Below are 19,902 nucleotides of genomic sequence, written 5' to 3'. Positions count from 1 at the left end.
TTTTCACCACCCTCATCACCGCTTCCTCCTTGTTCGCACCCCAGTGAGGGTAATGTCTCGTAAAGGGACAATACCCTCTTTGGTGTGCTATTCTTCGGCTGTGCAGTTCTGAAAGGTTACCAGGCTACATTAGCCATGTTGTTTATTTTGATAAATTAGACATTTTACAGGTGTCGAATCAAGTAGGCTCTAGATGCTGCGCATCTCAGAAGATTACTAAGCCTGTGTTATAATATAGCCTATTCAAATGGTTTCTCAGACAAATCATTGTGAGATCTGATAATCTGTGCAGTTTGACGACAAAGAAAGACAACCTGGTTGGAACTAAACCCTCCAGGAGTGATGGGAGCAGCTGGGCCTGGACTTTGCTGTCCATTAAAAACGTGTCTACTATTTGGGAATACGATATGCTTATAAGGTCTGCTTATTTGCATACCGTTAAGAACCAATGGTGCATTATATAACTCAACACATTCAAATCAATCAGATATGCTGTGTAGCCAGGTGTAGTCAACATCCAAAATCAACATGAACTTCATTCATTGTATAATGGCGCCAATGTTTTGTTAGCATGTACGGGTGCAAAACCACAAATATTCAACCAATGCCGATCAGTAAAACAGCGCTGTTCTGTATTTGAGAAATTCAAATAATCTTTGACCAGAGGGAAATCTTATGGATTTGCTCCATTACAAAAATAAACACATTTAGTTTATTTGCTTTAACCCCAAATGTTGTAAAACATACATCTGTGATTTAAACAAACCCAACCCTCCTTGGGAAACATACATCTGTGATTTAAACAAACCCAACCCTCCTTGGGAAACATACATCTGTGATTTAAACCAACCCAACCCTCCTTGGGAAACATACATCTGTGATTTAAACAAACCCAACTCTCCTTGGGAAACATACATCTGTGATTTAAACAAACCCAACCCTCCCTGGGAAACATACATCTGTGATTTAAACAAACCCAACCCTCCCTGGGAAACATACATCTGTGATTTAAACAAACCCAACCCTCCTTGGGAAACATACATCTGTGATTCAAACAAACCCAACCCTCCTTGGGAAACATACATCTGTGATTTAAACAAACCCAACCCTCCTTGGGAAACATACATCTGTGATTTAAACAAACCCAACCCTCCTTGGGAAACATATACATCTGTGATTTAAACAAACCCAACCCTCCTTGGGAAACATACATCTGTGATTTAAACAAACCCAACCCTCCTTGGGAAACATACATCTGTGATTTAAACAAACCCAACCCTCCTTGGGAAACATATACATCTGTGATTTAAACAAACCCAACCCTCCTTGGGAAACATACATCTGTGATTTAAACAAACCCAACCCTCCTTGGGAAACATACATCTGTGATTTAAACAAACCCAACCCTCCTTGGGAAACATACATCTGTGATTTAAACAAACCCAACCCTCCTTGTAAAACATACATCTGTGCTTCAAACAAACCCAACCCTCCTTGGGAAACATACACCTGTGATTTAAACAAACCCAACCCTCCTTGGGAAACATTTGACAAAAGTTTTCTGACAAGCAACAGCTAATATACAAAATAACTTGTTCAAAAGCAGGAAACATACTGGTAAAACAGCTCATCTTTACAATCCTGGCATTTACACTGAAAACTAAATCATTATTTTAAACCGATTTAAAGCATACAAACACTTGTTAACCATGTGTACTGGTCACTAACTGGTTTAAATCGAGGAATTGTGTGTTGAATTCAGGTTCAGTACATTTGGATTTCATGCATGTTTGGGTGATTTAATCAAATCAAAACCAGTATCTTGAATACAGGGGTGAGACAATCATCTTACACTCAGACAATGAGAATTTGGGTTAATTTATTCATGTTAATTCAGAATCCAGCATCGTTTTCCTGACTAAAATGTCTGGATGTTGGTCTTGATTAAATTAAAATCACAATTCCTTCTTGACTAAATGAATGAAGTACATAATAAAACATGCTATACCTTCTAACAGACACGTGTTCAGTTAAGAGCCCCATATCCTACAATACTCACAAACCATATACAAATGTTCCCACTTTAGTAACTTTTGTGATTCTGTGACGCCGTATTAGATAGTCCATAAGGTTTAGATCGTTGAAGGTGAAGGGATCTGGACCATTTTTTGGTTGTAAGAGCTCGTCCTCATCCATTGGTCCTTTCGAATGGGATGGCATCCCTTTTATCTTGCAGCAGCTGAAATGGAGAGTTCAAAATGAACAAACTGGTAATGTATTATAAAACCCTAACCCAGGATCTAATTTGACAGGTGTGGTTATATTACAACATCCCTCGCATTAGAATAGGAATATCCAGAGCCACGATCAGTAGCCAAACTTTGTCGAACGTTGCAGATAGAAATGCCAGGAATAGAGACAGCGTGATTCCTTATTTTAAATGACAGAGGCATCCTTGTTCTGTATAGTACATTTCTATCTGAATGTTCCATAACGTTGCGTCCTGTTGAACTCAGCCCTGGTGTGTTTGCTTCGTGGTTGCTCAACAGAACAGTAGTTCAGTGTTGTATTATTGTCCAGATATCAGAGTTTACCAGCAAACAGATAGAGTGAAAAGGGAGGAAGGTAGGGATTTTAAGCCAAATTCCCATTTGGGGAGGTAGGCCTATTTATGCCTGATGTGCAAACTACACACAGGGTCTGCCCAGGGCACATTGACATTTGCCGGCCCAGGGAGCCACACAATAGGGCCCGTCCAAAATAATCTGTGTTTGTGTGAGGAAGTCCCCATCTTTCATCCTCTGCTGGTCTTTCAAGGGTGGGGATGAGAAATCACAGGAAACACCTTCCCCTGTTCTCTGCAGCCCAAGCTCATTTACTGAATGTGCACAATGAGATATTAAAAGCTCCAGGCTTCACTGCAATAATTGCAGGTCCACGCCTGATGAAACAGTTGTAATGTAGAGGGATGGTGGAAATGAGTGCGAGAACTTGGGAAAGTTAAGTAGAAGACTATGATTCTCTTGAACTTTTTACAGTTTTATTGAAGTGTTCCTCCTGGTCTTTACTTCACTTGAAGGGGAGGAGTCGTGGGAACTGAATAGACTAATTGCTTGTTATAATATTTTCACACTACTGAGCCGAGCTTTACTGCAATGGCCTGGTTATGCATTCACCAGAGCTGCTGGAAGTTTACAGTATAACAGCGCCTCACCGTTTGACGATGCTAAGTAAGTAAACAGTTTAAACGTACCATTGTCTTCACCGCCTGAAGACTTCACCCCGAGAAGCATGACACCGTCTTTGGCGTTGTCCGGCCTGCTCTGGAAAGAGGCACTGCAAAGAGGAGACAGCACAGCATATTGGTGGTAAAATAGTATTTTTTGACAAGATCACAGTATATTTAAACAATGCCTGAGGGGGTGTGGTATATGGCCAATATACCACGGCTAAGGGCAGTTCTTAAGCACAACACAACACGGAGTGCCTGGATACAGCCCTTAGCTGTGGTATATTAGCAATATACCACAAACCCCAGAGGTGCCTTGTTGCTATTATAAACTGGTTACCAATGTAATTAGAACGGTAAAAATAAATGTTCTGTCATACACGTGGTATACGGTCTGATATACCACAGCTTTCAGCCAATCGGCAGTCAGGGCCTGAAACACCCAGTTTATAATTGAACTGTTCAAATGGAGTCCTATCTTTATGTACAACGACTATACTTACTTTTCTGTTCCATTATCAGTTATCTCTGTTCAGGGACAAAAAACATGGAATAATGAGTGCTATTTAGTTTGTAATGAGCATGTAGACATAATGCTGTGTAGAGTCACAGCTGTTTCAGTCATTGAGTTGTACCTGTGTGATCGTGGTCCTTCATGCATTTACTTTTCAGAAGGACCACGACAGCAGCCCCCACAAGTGCCAGGACTGGCAAAAGAATCCACAGCAGGTTCTTATCTAAAGACAAAGAGGAGGTATATCTTTTAGTGTGGCAGACAAAACTGTTGTTTTTCACATCCCATGAGAAGTTGGATTAGTACCATTGTTGGGACAATGTGTAATGTAGGCAATTTATGATGATTTGTAATCAAACATGGCTTGAATATTGACTTTGCACACACGCACACGCACACACACACACACACACACACACACACACACACACACACACACACACACACACACACACACACACACACACACACACACACACACACACACACACACACAACCCAGTCAAATTTGAAGTGTGTGCACCCTCTGGTGGGTGTGGTAGAACATTAGATGCTGAGGTAAATGGGTCCATAAAGGTGCTACATTAATTGATTTAGGAGTTTCCGTCTCTCGCCTCCAGCCTGTTGACCTGGTAGAAAACAATAACATAACGTAAAACTCCATATACTCTGCAGTGTGATTTATGCGGTAACTGAACTTTCGACGACCACGAGAAGGAGATGCTAGTTGCATAATACCCTACATACCCTCAAGTATGTGGACACCTGCTCGTCGAACATCTCATTCCAAAATCATGGGCATTGATATGGAGTTGATCCCCCCCTTTGCTGCTTCACTACAACAGCCCTTACAGTTGATCGGGGCAGCTCTAAGCAGGGCAGAAATGTGACTTGTTGGAAAGGTGGTGTCCTATGACGGTGCCATATTGAAAGTCACTGAGCTCTTCATTAAGGCCGTTCCACTGCCAATGTTTGTCTATGGAGAATGCATGGCGGTGTGCTCGATCTTACACTTCTTTCGGCAACGGGTGTGGCTGAAATAGCCGAATCCATTAATTTGAAAGGGTGTCCACATACTTTTGTATATATGGTGTAGGTAACTTGTCATCTGGATAATGTGTCCATTTAAAATGTTATGGTTATTTTGCGGACCGTGTGTTTTTCAGTGCAAGGAAAATGGAGCACCATTCGTGACAATGTGAGTTTATTCCTATACAGATGATGGTAGTAGAGGACGTACCGACATCTTGATCCGTATTCTTATTGTCCTTGACTCTATCTTGACCTGGGGGAAAAAATTGTCATTTTTATCATTATACCATCGTGTCTTCCTACACAGGTAGTAGACAAAATAGTGCACTGAGGGACAGTGATGGTGCTTTAGACTTACCTGTATTTTCATCCTCTGAACCTGAAGACAACATTCATGGCAAAACATTGTTATGGGGTCATGGTATCATTAACCCAATGCAGTACTTGCTATCCTCTAGCCTATCTCTATTGTGATTTGAGAGAGGGTAAACAAATCTTCTCCTACCTGAGAGATTTTTGGTAAGGTGAGAAATGGTGGTTTTGTTTAGTGAGTCACTCTTGGTAACAGTTGTTGGGGCCTGGGTCCCTTGTGTTCCTGTGCGAACGAGGTAGAATGCACTCGTTCAGAAAATGTCTAACATTTTAAAAGATCTGGCCCAGTATTAAGCTTGTCAGAGTAGGAGATCTGATCTACAGTAGGATCAGGTCCTCCCTGTCCATGTAATCTTATTCATTGGGACCTAAAAGACAAGACTGATCCTAAATCAGCACTCCGAGATGATGTATATATATGTTCGAACCCTGGCTATTATCTGTTTTTTTACATCTGTAGAGCTTATTGCACAATCACATGTGAGCACATCAGACCTATTGTATGATGTAGGACCTCTGTCATAAAAATAAAGTTTACAGAGAAGACAGATTACATTTCAATAGCCAATTTAAAGGAAATGTCTATGAAGTCTCACCATTGTCCTTAGTATATGGAGATGCGGAATTCACTGGAACTTGGGGTGAGGATGACATTTTTGTTTTTTCTGTTACTGTTGATGTAGTAGAATTCCAGGTAGAATTCTCTGGAATGCAAAATCAGTCTTAAAGGAAAATTCCACCACAAAAACAATATTTTGGTGTTTGTTTCATTAGTCCATTATTGATATAGTCCAACATTTTTTTGCATGTCAGCAATCAAGTTTACAAGATATATCACTTTCAAAATACAGAAATACAGCCGGTATGATGCATTTTATGATGCTGTGTTAACAGCAGTTTCTAAACCAGCATACTGTACCTATCTCTAAAGATTGAACACTTTTTAATGTTACAATGTCCTAATGTTCTGACACTTATTTGAACTAGAACATTGTAACATTAGACCATGTTTTGAAAAGTTTTTATTTGACTTACTGGTTGGGGTCACACTGGTTGCAGTAACGCTGGCTGCAGTAACGCTGGCTGCAGTAACGCTGGCTGCAGTAACGCTGGCTGCAGTAACGCTGGCTGCAGTAACGCTGGCTGCAGTAATGCTGGCTGCAGTAACATTTGCACCAAGGTTCTTTACAGTGGAAAGAGGAACAGTCGTGACGGGTGTCGTAGTTTCTGTGATGACAGATCAAAGATGTTCTAACTCAGTAGTGTACAATAAGATTCAAATCACAAAACTTAGCAGCAGGATAAACATATGTGATGCGTAAATCTTTCAGACTTTAAAATGCAACCAGCCTCTTGAGTGTTCATTTTTTGTTTGTAATAAAAAAGAAAATAAGGAATCCCCGAGATTTTTTCGAAATTACTATCACTGTCTCTTGAAACATTACCTACCTGATGGTTTGCCTGTTGTTGAATGTTCTGCTGATTTTTGTGCGGCAACAGAAGAAGCATCTGAACAACAGACGAGAGGCAGACAAAAACAATTCAATCATTCAGTGAGTTTAGTTTTTTTGTTGTTGATGTAATATAATATATTGTAGGCGGATACTTCTTGCTAAGAGAACTCTTTATCAATTTCGTTTTGTATATATTATGGTGGGACATATTTGCAAGGGAAAAAAAGTAAAATGTCTCTGTCCACTCCATAGAGGCTTGCACTGTAGTCGCTAGGGCTTTGCTTAGGTGTTTCCTGCAGATGTTTACATTCATGCAGGAAGGAGATTTGCTGCCGATTGGATCATTTCACTTCGAAATGGTCAGGACAATGATCTCTCACCCTCTGTTAGAGAAGGAGCAGTTTGGTTCCCACTGGCTATCTACAGCTCCAATCACCTTTCTGGGCAGCGCAGGTCCTGGATCTGTGCCCATGCTCCAAGCAAAACAACAAATCAGGAGACTCCCTCTTTATTTTTTCCACAAGCCCAAGTAACCACATTCATTTGTCTTGGCCTGGACGTCAAACAATGTTTTTTATTCCTATAGGTCCTGTCTTATTATCTGTGTTGTCCGATGCAATATGTCGAATGAAAAGATTGCCAAGGATGGCTAATCTTAAGTGAATTTGTTGCATGAATTCCCTGAACTTGCAGAGACTTGAAATATACACAGAGAGTACGTAACATTTTAAGCATACCTTCCTAATATTGAGTTGCAACCCCCCTTTTCCATCAGAACAGCCTTAATTCGTCGGGGCATGGACTCTACAAGGTGCCGAAAGCGTTCCACAGGGATGCTGGCCCATGTTGACTCCAATGTTTCCCAGAGTTGTGTCAAGTTGGCTGGATGTGCGCCTGGCACATACTACCATACCCTGTTCAAAGGCACTTCAACATTTTGTCTTTCCCATTCACCCTCTAAATGGCACACATACACAATCCATGTCTCAATTGTCTCTAACCTTAAAAATCCTTATTTAACTTGTCACTTCTCCTTAATCTACACTGATTGAAGTGGATTTAACAAGTGACATCAATAAGGGATCCTAGCTTTCACCTGGTCAGTCTGTCATGGAAAGAGCAGGTGTTCTTAATGTTTTATACACTCAGTGTAGGTGTAAAGCACACAATGTGCTGAACAGTGTTCCTCACACACACCTAATAAATATTATTTTTTGGTGTGCATCTGGTCTTACAATTGACTTTTAGTAAAACATGGATGTTTCAATGTCCTGCCAACAGCTTTGGTGCATCTCCCTGTCAACCTTCATGTCCATATGCCTCTCTTGGGCGACTTGTACCATGGGGAGGTCTCTGAGTTATCCTGGTAATACTTGACACACCTTAACCCGAAGTGTTATGCTACTTTATTAACATTCATAGCACCTTATTAAGGGTTGAGGCTGTACCTTCCTCCACACGTGGCTGACAAGAATAATATACCGTTTTTTTTTGGGGGGGGGGGGGGGGGGACACACACTACACAAGATTCCAATCGACAACAACAAAAAACAATGCTGCTCTTATCTCAGGCTCGTTCCAACGGAAAAATGCACATAGGCATCATTGGACGTCAATGGAAAAATTTTCAAAGTGTGAGCCTCTCTTAGTTCAACTCACAAACACACTGTTCTGGATATCTTGATTGTGATCGCCAGTTGTGTTTCGTGTGTTATTATATAAGATATTTAATTAACCACATGTCCATATGCAAGATTTTTTTATTTGCAAACCAAGTCTGATTAAGACAATAAGTAAATACAACAGCTAATAAAAGCAATTATTCTACAAAATAACATAAAACACTATACAATGCAACTACTGGCAAGTCTTTTTGCCTATTTTTTCAAGCATCCATTTTGCCTGACTAAAACTCGTATCTGTCCAACAGTGTTAAACACTTCGTAACTGTGTAACTTTTAAAACCCATTATGAATTGAATTCGACATTTCTGTCTGTGAGACAATCCTTTGTCACCTTGTGCGCTCTCCTATCCAAGCCACTTAGTAGTCATTTTGGACTGCCAAAAGCAGGTCTAAATATCCCTGTTGGCTTACCTGTTGTGAGGAGCTGGAGCGAGGTTAGAAGGAAGATGAGTAAGGCTATCTTAACGGTCTCCATGGTGGTTCTACTGAGCGTTCCCCTCCAGGCTGCTTCTTAGGGTTCTTCAGAGCTGTGTGAGCCACTGCTATCAACCAGTGGAAAAGGTGTTCATCGTCTGGCCCATAGCTGCTTATTTTGGCACATCCTTTAAAGAAGGGGAGGAAGTAGAGGAGTTTCCCTCGAGGGCGGAGGGTTGGGGGGCTGGAGAGGATGGGGAGGCTGCTTCGGGCAGTGGGAGAAGTCTTTCTCGGGCCCCAGCCTGGATAGGGACACCGGCCCTTAAGGCTGTTTGTACTCCATCCTCAACTCCTGTGACTTATTTTTTCCTGCCCTCACGTTGCAGGAGTGGTGTACTGGTGTGAAGGAGTCTTAGTAAGTGTCTGACTAGGATGGGCTGTGAATGACCCGAAACATGTACAGTATCAGTTCAGAGGGTACAGTAGGATCAAGGAGTTAACCGGCTAATATTCTTAAATAGCTTATTTAGTAGAAATATAAGCTTGAAATTAGCATGGTCTAATTGACTCAACAACCAACAGCATATACCTTAAGTTTATCTTAATGAACCAGAAAATCAATAGTTATTTCTGGTTGTTTATCAACGTTGCTTTGTAGTATACCCTTCAGGATGGGCTTTCAGGAAAACAGTGTTGTCTGAAACTTAACATGTTCAGCTCACCCTTGAGACACCAACATTTTCAAACATACTCATTTAAGCTAACATGTGTTACATTTATGTGAACAACGGTAATTGAAATCAATATAGTGGTCAGTCGCATCTCTCATTTGACCATTTTATTAGCTAGGACTTGGCACCAAACTCTAATGAGATGGTGAGAGGCACACCCCATCGTCTTCGTTCCAGTTTTTTTAATGGGCAGTTATGCAGGATAAAGACAGGTCAAGGGCAGGCCGTGGTCGGTAATCCAGGCCAGAGTCAGAAAGTCAATGCAGTCAATGCGGAACATTTCAAGAACTTTGAAAGTTTCTTCAAGTGCAGTCGCAAAAACGCTATGATGAAAGTGGCTCTCATGTGGACTGCCACAGGAAAGGAAGACCCAGAGTTACCTCTGCTGCAGAGGATACGTTCATTAGAGTTACCAGCCTCACAAATTGCAGCCCAAATAAATGCTTCACAGAGTTCAAGTAAGAGACACATCTCAACATCAACTGTTCAGAGGAGACTGTGTGAATCAGGCCTTCATGGTCGAATTGCTGCAAAGAAACCCCCACTAAAGGACACCAACAAGAAGAAGAGACTTGCTTGGTCCAAGAAACGGACATTAGACCAGTCCAAATTTGAGATTTTAAGTTCCAACCACCGTAACTCTGTGAGATGCAGAGTAGGCGAACAGATGATCTCCGCATGTGTAGTTCCCACCGTGAAGCATGGAGGAGGAGGTGTGATGTGTAAGGTGTAAGGGCTATTTGACCAAGAAGGAGAGTGATGGAGTGCTACATCAGATGACCTGGCCTCCACAATCACCCAACCTAAACCCGATTGAGATGGTTAGGGATGAGTCGGACCTCAGAGTGAAGGAAAAGCAGCCAACAAGTGCTCAGAATATGTGGGAACTCCTTCAAGACTGTTGGAAAAGCATTCCAGGTGAAGCTGGTTGAGAGAATACCAAGATTGTGCAAAGCTGTCATCAAGGCAAAGGGTGGCTACTTTGAAGAATCTAAAATCTAAAATATATTTTGATTTGTTTTACTATTTTTTGGTTACTATGTGATTCCATATGTTATTTCATAGTTTTGATGTCTTCACTATTATTCTACAATGTAGAAAATAGTACAAATAAACAAAAACCCTTGAATGAGAAGGTGTGTCCAAACTTTTGACTGGTACTGTAAATTTTTCCCATAACTCCAAAATACACCTAAAACAATTATTAGGTGTATTATGTAATCAAATTATTATGTAAACTATAATTGCAATGAAAATGTAATCAATTCCAATAGAAATGTAGTCAATATTGTTTGATAAATCAATTTAAGGTACTAAGTGTCAAAGTTTTGTGTCAAGTGTTACATGTAAAAAAAAAAAGAAAAAAAAGGTAAATGTCAAAATGACTGTCAAAATGTATTGCACTATAGAGATCACCTAATACTCTATTGCAACAATGCCTAATAGGCTACAGCTCAGCGTCATGACCTGTAGCAACTTAAAGCCATCAATATGATCATTTTAACTTATTATTTGACAAATACAAAGTAGGAGCAGAGACAGCACATCTCTTTGTGAAGGGATCTCATTCTTAGATGGGCAGTGAACAACGGCATGTTTCATATATTCAAATACACAAGTGATTCCTTTTTTCGATGGGATTTGTGAAGTCAGCTCATTGTTGAAGAAATGCAAGAAGCGGAAGAGTGGAAAGCAGATCGAATATTATTGATGCTGTTTTCCATTCTTCTTTGTTTTCAGAAGAGTGTCACGCACGCAGATGACCTTACACTGTTTGCTTGGGAATGTAATTGTATTTGTATTGAGGGTGACATTCACTTCACTCTTATGAAGAATGCTTGTAGTGTATGTAGCCTAGCGGTTAGCGCGTTGGGCCAGTAACTGAAAGGTCGCTAGTTTGAATACCCAAGGTGAAAAATCTATCGATGTGCCCTTGAGCAAGGTACTTAACCCTAATTTAATCCAGGGGTGCTGTACTACTATCGCTGACCCTGGAAAATAACAAATTTCACTGCACCTATCCGGCGTATGTGACAAAACATTTATTTATAATGCTATCCCTAAACAGGATGTTAGAACCCGCTTCCTTCCAGTGTGCATTGTGACTCACGTACTGAACACATCTGACAAGGGCCATTGGGAGGGACTCAAAATCTGGCTACAGCTTTACCTCAGACTTGTAAGTGACACTGTCAGAGCCCCACCAAAGCTCAATGTTGATTGCCTTCTTCTTGATGATATGCACATCTTACAGAGTGTGGCTTTAAAAAGCTAACATTGCTCAACATACAGTATAATTTATTGAATTAACAAAGCTTCAATCTTTTGACGAATTACTATCAATGACCATTATCATTGTTGTTACTATTATTATTATGGTCCATTGAATAACAATCTGTTTCCTGGCATGTTCTATCTAGCAATTTATTGGATTTCTATTCCCAGAATGGCTCTTATCACGATAAGGGGAATTCAGAGAAAAGTAAAGGGACTGGCCCTATTGTAATTTTACTTTGCTCTGTGGGAATACAGCCATTGATCAAAGGTCAGAATTAGGGTGGGAATGTGTGTGTTAAGGAAATATCTAAAGCATCCCAGGCATTACACATCTTCCCAAAGGAACAGGCTTTCTCTGGGAAAAGAGTGTCACATTTCCCCACATCATTCAGTGGGGACTGGATGCATAACACTGGGTAAAGGTTGTGTATAAAGTTACTTTGTATAATACCTTCTAACGTATTCATTAAGGGCATTATATTTGCAATGAACCAAACCTATGTAACCCCTTTAATAGCAAAATAATTAAACATTCACATCCACACACACAAAGGTGTTTTGATACTCCACCTAATGTTTTCCTACTTTAATCAAAGACGTTCATAATGTGCTCCAAAGTAAACACCTTTTCTTCTTGGTGCTGCCAAGTCCTAATTTCCCGTGCACTTATTTATTACCGGTCAAGGCCACATTCCCTTGTTGAAATAACCTGTTCATTACTCACCTTAAAGTTGGCCTGCTAAGACATTGCTCTAGCCCTTTACACTCGTACTTGTGTACAGGTTGAAAATGGCAGATTTGGGCACTGATAAGTGCCTAAATTGGAGCACTGTGGCTGTACAGTAACACGCTATACATGATGTCAGACCTCTGGCTATGCGCTTCACAGCGCTGTATGGGTTTTGACTGTCAGCCGTTCTGAACTTGAGTGAAGAAAATGTTGTAAATTAACTTCTTATGGCTGGGGGCAGTATTGAGTAGCTTGGATGAATAAGGTGCCCAGAGGTGCCCCAGAGTAAACTGCCTGCTACTCAGTCCCAGAAGCTAAGATATGCATATTAGTATATTTGGATAGAAAACATTCTGAAGTTTCTAAAACTATTTGAATGATATAACAGAACTCATATGGCAGGCAAAAACCTGAGAAAAAATCCAACCAGGAAGTGGGAAATCTGAGGTTTGTAGGTTTTCAACTCATTGCCTATCGAAGATACATTCGTCATATTGCACTTCCTAAGGCTTCCACTAGATGTCAACAGTCTTTAGAACCTTGTTTGATGCTTCTACTGTGAAGGAGGGGCGAATGAGAGGGGAATGAGTCAAGAGGTCTGCCAGAGAGCCACGAGCTCAGTCTCGCGCAATAACGTGATAGTTAGCTCTGTTCCATTGCATTTGTACAGACAAAGGAATTCTCCGGTTGGAACACGATTGAAGATTTATGTTAAAAACATCCTAAAGATTGATTCTATACTTCGTTCGACATGTTTTTACAACCTGTAATATAACTTTTTGGACTTTTCGTCCGTACTTTCCGCTGGACTTGCACACGCGTCGTGAGTTTGGATTTGTTTACCAAGCGCGCTAACAAAAGGAGGTATTTGGACATAAATTATGAACTTTATCGAACAAATCAAACATTTATTGTGGAACTGGGATTCCTGGGAGTGCATTCTGATGAAGATCATCAAAGGTAAGTGAATATTTATAATGCTATTTCTGAGATCTATTGACTACACAACATGGCGGATATCTGTTTGGCTTGTTTTGGTCTCTGAGCTCTGTACTCAGATTATTGCATGGTATGCTTTTTCCGTAAAGTTTTTTTGAAATCTGACACAGCGGTTGCATTAAGGAGAAGTTTATCTAAAGTTCCATATATAACACTTGTATTTTCATCAAGATTTATGATGAGTATTTCTGTAAATTGATGTGGCTCTCTGCAAAATCACTGGATGTTTTTGGAACTACTGAACATAACGCGCCAATGTATACTGAGATTTTTGGATATAAATATTAACTTTATCGAACAAAACATGTATGTATTGTGTAACATGAAGTCCTATGCGTGTCATCTGATGAAGATCATTAAAGGTTAGTGATTAATTTATCTCTATTTCTGCTTTTTGTGACTCCTCTCTTTGGCTGGAAAAATGGCTGAGTTTTTCTGTGAATAAGCACTCACCTAACATAATTGTTTTTGGTGCTTTCGCTGTAAAGCCTATTTGAAATCGGACACTGTGGTGGGATTAACAAGAAGTGTATCTTTAATATGGTGTAAAATACTTGTATGTTTGAGGAATTTTAATTATGAGATTTCTGTTGTTTGAATTTGGCGCCCTGCACTTTCACTGGCTGTTGTCATATCGATCCCGTTAGCGGGATCTCAACCATAAGAAGTTTTAAGAGGACTCTATGTATTTTGAAAGATGAGACGTTGATGATTATAATAAATACCGCTTTGATGTCATATAAGCAGGCCAAACACCCGTGAGTCCAAATATGCACTTTTTATTAAAATGTCATTTAAATGTAACCTTTATTTGACTTTATATCCATTTCACATTTCCATATCATAATACTCATGTCATATACAGTGTCGACGTTCATGATCACTATGTTTGATGTAGTTACAAGATGACATGGCGTCATACCAATGGTTGTTCTGAACAGAATTAACCTATGTCTATTGGGAAGAACATTTGCATAGGACACGCACCTGAATGCACTCATGACTCCTTTCTTTGGTCACCAAAATGATCTGTTTCCCTGAATTGCATTGTGAAAGCCTAACACTGTACAATTTTATAACTTAGCTTAGCAATTAGAATAAGGTCTCAAATGATGCCGACCTGACCTGTGGCGTGTATTCATGGGTTCCAAGGGAAGCCAGGCTTCTCCCAAAAATGTACCAAGGAAAAAATACATACAAAATAATGGATCTTTCATCGCTCTGTGTTTCATCAATTTCCTTGAATTCGCAAGAGAAAGCATTCGAGTGAGCAAAACCGCACCCCTCTGTCTCTGTATGTGTAGGCCATCTATCTGATGCTGTCTGGTCAAAAAGAGTTTGACATTGTTGCCGCCTGTAGCATTGAATGCAAGGGAAGCCAGAGAGCATTTGGCCTTCCTTGATAGCCAATCAGCATTGAGCTAAACTGAGTGAGCTCAGCTGTGAATGGTCCTGGAGCACAAAATAAAGTAAAAGGGAAGGCAGTTTGGATTTGGCTTCAGACCAATCAGATCACAAGTCAAATGAGATTGTTGACAGAAAAAAACTTGAATTGTTGCATTTGTGTTATGTTGTTGTCCTCCGCTGGTTAGCTAGCTAGCTAAAATCATCCCTTTCCTAAATTAGCCAACAACAGAGATAGGGATTTGGACTTGTGGTTTTACTTAATTCTCGGTACTGGCCAATGATTATAACGGTGATTCTGATCCAACAACAAATTCATACATTCATTGTGCCTGAATGTTGTATTATGCTAATGTTAACTAGCTGGCCTGGCATTTAATTGCCCATGAAAGGAAGTTAGTTTAGTGAGCAAGTATTTTAGCTAGGTAGCCTAGGACAACGAAATATAAAAGCGTGTAATGTATGACAGTCATAGACTGTTTAGACAACATGAAAGAGAGGAGGATGGCATTGGCGTTCCTCTACAAGTAGGGTGAGTCAACATGCACACACGCACACACACAGAAAAATCAGTACCATGGACACCCACATCTTATTTAGATTAAAGGCGGTATAAGAGGAAGGCCCTAAAAATTGTCAAAGATTCCAGCCACCCTAGGCATAGACTGTTCTCTCCGCTACCGCACGGCAAGTGGTACCGGAGCACCAAGTCTAGGTCCAAGAGGCTTCTAAACAGCTTCTACCTCCAAGCCATAAGATTCCTGAACATCTAATCAAATGGCTACCCATACTATTTGCATTGCCCCCCCCCCCCCCCCACCTCTTCTACGCTGCTGCTACTCTCTGTTATTATCTATGCATAGTCAGTTTAATAACTCTACCTACATGTACATATTACCTCATTTACCTTGACTAACCGGTGCCCCCGCACATTGACTCTGTACCGGTAACCCCTGTATATAGCTTCACTATTGTTATTTTACTGCTGCTATTGAATTATTTCTTACTTTTATTTCTTACTTTTTTTTAGGTATTTTCTTAAAACTGCATTGATTGGGATAAATAGTTTTTGTTATATTTTATACCGAACAAAAATATAAACGGAACTTGCAACAATTTCAATGATTTGACTGAGTTACAGTTCATATAAGGAAATCAGTCAATAGAAATGAATAAATTAAGCCCTAATCTATGGATTTCACATGACTGGGCAGAGGCGCTGTCACGGGTGGGCCTGGGAGGGCATAGGCCCACCCACTGGGGAACCAAGTTCAGCAAATCAGAGTTTTCCCCACAAAAGGGCTTTGTTACAGACAGAAATACTCCTCAGTTGTCTGGGTGGCTGATGAAGAAGCCAGATGTGGTGGTCCTGGGCTGGCATGGTAGCACGTGGTCTGTGGTTGTGAGGCTGGTTGGATGTACTGCCAAAGTCACTAAAACAATGTTGGAGGTGGCTTATGGTAGAGAAATTAACATTAAATTATCTCGCAACAGCTCAGGTGGACATTCCTGCAGTCAGCATGCCAATTGCACACTCCCTCAAAACATGAGACATCTGTGGCATTGTGTTGTGTGCAATAACTGCACATTTTAGAGTGGTCATTTATTGTCCCCAGCACAAGGTGCACCTGTGTAATGATCCTGCTGTTTAATCAGATTCTTTATAGGTGGATGGGGGGTGGGGTGCAGGGTTGTGTTAAAAACAAAACTACAAGCGTGATTGCTTTACTACCTCAACGGCACAGCTAGGAGAGCTCAAAAAAGCACCTTATAGTTAACTCTTCTTGGAGTCATAAAAGTGCATTGGAATTACTTAGGAACTGTTCACACTTTTAGTTAGTCCTCTCTCTCAAACCCTTGTAATTTTTGTCTTATGTTGCACCTACCCCACATTTTTCAGGAATATTCTTATTTTGTTACTAAATGTATCCAGAGTATTTTAAGATTTTGTTATCAACGAACTCGGCGAAAAGTATAGTAAATGTAAAATGCACATAAGATCAACAATGTAATGTTTGGATTCAGTCTTGTGAACTGTTGTGTCCTCACCTTTTGAAGAGAGATACATACTTGTTGGGAAACAGCGGTGAAATCCAATTTATGAAATAAACATTATGATATAAATAATAATTTATGAAGAGCTCATTATGAATGTTTTGGCGAATGCTGTGTCATCACTCACAGTCATCATGCAAAAATATCCAGAAGAGTAAATATTTAGAATGCAATACATTTTTATTTAATATGTTTACATTGATTTTCAGTTCGCAGACTTGAAATCTGAGAAGAGGAAATTCTGGCTATATCACACACCAAAAAACTGTTTCGTTAAGTTGAAATTCATGCACATTTTTTATTGAACAGTAATATAAAATACTTTTTCATAGTTGCGTGTGCATGCTTCATCTGCCAACTGTTTCAAAGTTAAATTACAAAAGCAAAGCTTCATGTCATGTAGTGAAATACTTGGGCATATATATATATATATATATATATTTTTTTTTTAAAGGTCATGGAGTTTTTTGTTTTATTGATATACAAAGCAGAGTTCCAAATAATAACAATAATCCTAATAATCAAATGACACTTTCTGTGGCACGTGTACAAAACAGAACGACTGTCTTAACCGTTATATGACATTAACAGCTATCATGCATTTTGAGTTCCACATGTAACCACAAACCTCACAAGAATGGTCAAACATACTAAATTTGACTGTGTGCACTTACAAGCGCATGTTAAAAACATGATCCCTCCTCCATGTCAGATAATCAAATGCATGAATTTTAAAAGAAGTTGAGGGAAAAAGCATTATCATGATGTCATTTAATGAATGCCAGTATATGTCCACTAAACGCACTAAATTTCAAAACAGGCCCCGGCAGCCAAGGTATTCAATTCATTTATCAATTTCCTTTGTTTGAGTTTATAAAACATGCATAGGCAGACACTTTCAGTTTGTCTTTTTTTTTTACACAATATCGGTTCTTTACGCTTACTTTGTTCGCAATACTTTAAAAAGAGAAATTAACATTCACAGAATTCCAGCAAGACACAATAAAAACTCTATCCCCAAAAACATTTTTTTTATATTTGCAAATTATAGATAAATGTAAATTCCAGTTGTGAAATTTCCCCAAAAATAGGTAATAATTAGCCATTATACAGAAATCCGGGTCAAAAGCACACACCAAATGAACCTGGGGTAAGCATAATCTGTACAAAACCATAAAACTTAAAAATGTTTGGCATTTCAACAAGGTTGCAACATTATTTTTAAGACTGCCTAATTTATCTGAGAGCTATTTTATAAGAGTAGCAAAAAAAGTTATCAATAAATATTCTTTACTTAGTTTGTACACCCTTATGTTAAAAACATTTTTTTAATGTTCTGTCCTTTTTAGTGCTGTATTTTGTAAACGTACAATAGTTAGTAAGAAGTTACACAACATTTTCATATCCAGTAGAGCAGGGCTCTCCAACCCTGTTCCTGGAGAGCTACAGTCCTGTTGATTTTTACTCAAACCCTAATCTAGCGCACCTGATTCTAATAATTAGCTGGTTGATGAGCTGAATCAGGTGAGATACAACTGGGGTTGTAGTGAAAACCTAGAGGAGGGTAATTCTCCAGGAACAGGGTTGGAGAGCCCTGCAGTAAAATGAGTGAGGGGCTTTCATAAAACATCTCCTTTAGGATCTCTTTCTCTTGGTCTCTCAGTCTGTCTCTCTCGTACTGAAGTACAGAATCAAGCACGTCATCACCAGCTTCGAGGAGGCCAAGGGCCCAAAAGAGTGAACAATGCGAAAAACTTTGTCGTTTCTACAAGTTATTTTTTTTAAAGGCATACCCAAAGACTACAGTCTCTCCTGCGGTTGTTGTACTGTAAGCGCCACTTCCTGTGAGCACCACTTCCTGTAAGCGCATTCCTGATCTCGTCCCTCCCTTTTCTCCTCCACCCTGCTCTCTCCTCTATTCCGCCCTGTGGCAGACTGCGACGAGGAGGATGGTGGTATAACACCCCACCCTGGTCGCCACAGGCTGCCACCACCACCCGCTGCGGTGGAGTGTGCCCCTTCACTGGATGTTGCTGCTGTCCTTGGCGTCCGTGCCATTGGTCTCCGAGGACAGAGCCTTGTTAAGGGAGTTGAGGCTGGCGTCGGAGGGGACGCCGTCCCGCCTCGGGGGCATCCGCTCGTTGATGCGGTCCAGGCCCTTGGCCTCCTCAAAGCTGGTGATTTTGTGCTGTGGCGAGAAGCCCTTGATGGCTGGAGGATGGAGAGAGGGAGTGGGGGATGAGGGGAAAATTGATGGAGGGGTGATTTAGAGGTAGAGAACACGTAAAATATGAGGTTAGTTATTTCTGGTTCACATGCCGAAACACAGACACATCAATGTTTTGTTCAGCGTCAAGAATTTAACTTGTGAATCAAGTTATGTGATGACAGAATAACGAATGAAAATCTGTTTCTGAATTGGTTGGTTATATAAACCATTGCACTGAATGGAAAAGTCACTTGATGGTTCGTAGCTGAGCAGAGGTCTAGTGGGTCAACCGACAGAAACCACACCATTTTAACATTATAAATAGTTATTTGTGGGAAAAAATCTAATAAAATAAAAATCGATACTGAGTGTGTGTACACTGAATATACCAAACATTAGGAACACCTTCCTAATATTGAGTTGCACCTCCCCCTCCCTTTTACTCTTAGAACAGCCTAAATTCACCGGGGCATGGACTCTACAAGGTGTCGAAAGCATTCCACAGGGATGCTGGCCCATGTTGAAATCTCACTTAAATCTTTTGACTTGCTCATTCACCCTCTGAATTACACACATACACAATCCATTGTTTCAAGGCTTAAATATCCTTCTTTAACCTGTCTCCTCGCCTTCATCTACACTGATTTGAAGTGGATTCAACAAGTGACATCCGTAAGGGATCATAGCTTTCACCTGAATTCACCTGGTCAGTCTATGTCTATATGGAGCAGGTGTTCTTAATGTTTTGTACACTCAGTGTAAATCTAATACAAGTCTAAGTTCTTTCTGCTGGGAAA

At 40.2% G+C, this 19,902-nt stretch overlaps 2 protein-coding genes across 10 annotated transcripts in view; both read right to left on the bottom strand.

Annotated features, from left to right (window-relative positions):
- Positions 1 to 610: 610 nt before the first annotated feature.
- Positions 611 to 8,899, bottom strand: LOC110500631 (uncharacterized protein PB18E9.04c). 2 transcript variants are annotated; one of them, XM_021578111.2, is made up of 11 exons: positions 8,698 to 8,893; positions 6,597 to 6,656; positions 6,183 to 6,374; positions 5,744 to 5,851; positions 5,281 to 5,370; positions 5,134 to 5,154; positions 4,984 to 5,028; positions 3,865 to 3,966; positions 3,733 to 3,757; positions 3,254 to 3,336; positions 611 to 2,239 (listed from the first exon to the last, which is right to left on the bottom strand). In XM_021578111.2, the coding sequence occupies exons 1-11, from the start codon at positions 8,759 to 8,761 to the stop codon at positions 2,226 to 2,228; spliced, it is 804 nt and encodes a 267-aa protein (XP_021433786.2). In that variant the 5' UTR covers positions 8,762 to 8,893; the 3' UTR covers positions 611 to 2,225. The 2 variants fall into 2 exon arrangements, with proteins under 2 accessions (XP_021433786.2, XP_021433787.2); XM_021578112.2 differs by lacking the exons at positions 5,134 to 5,154; positions 5,281 to 5,370 and having other exon boundaries at positions 8,698 to 8,899.
- Positions 8,900 to 17,055: 8,156 nt separating this feature from the next.
- The window catches only part of LOC110500629 (serine/threonine-protein phosphatase 2B catalytic subunit alpha isoform), a 136,811-nt gene continuing 133,964 nt past the window's right edge, over positions 17,056 to 19,902 (bottom strand). For all 8 annotated transcript variants that reach the window (XM_036958092.1, XM_036958094.1, XM_021578104.2 and 5 more), the window contains one exon: positions 17,056 to 19,107. In XM_036958092.1, the coding sequence (XP_036813987.1) occupies positions 18,917 to 19,107 (191 nt within the window). In that variant the 3' untranslated portion in view covers positions 17,056 to 18,916. The remainder of the gene's footprint in view (positions 19,108 to 19,902) is intronic.

Source organism: Oncorhynchus mykiss, chromosome 21 (assembly GCF_013265735.2).
Source record: "Oncorhynchus mykiss isolate Arlee chromosome 21, USDA_OmykA_1.1, whole genome shotgun sequence".
In the NCBI taxonomy this organism is placed as follows: Eukaryota; Metazoa; Chordata; class Actinopteri; order Salmoniformes; family Salmonidae; genus Oncorhynchus; species Oncorhynchus mykiss.
Note: the sequence above shows the minus strand (reverse complement) of the source record. Positions and strands in the feature narration are given on the sequence as shown.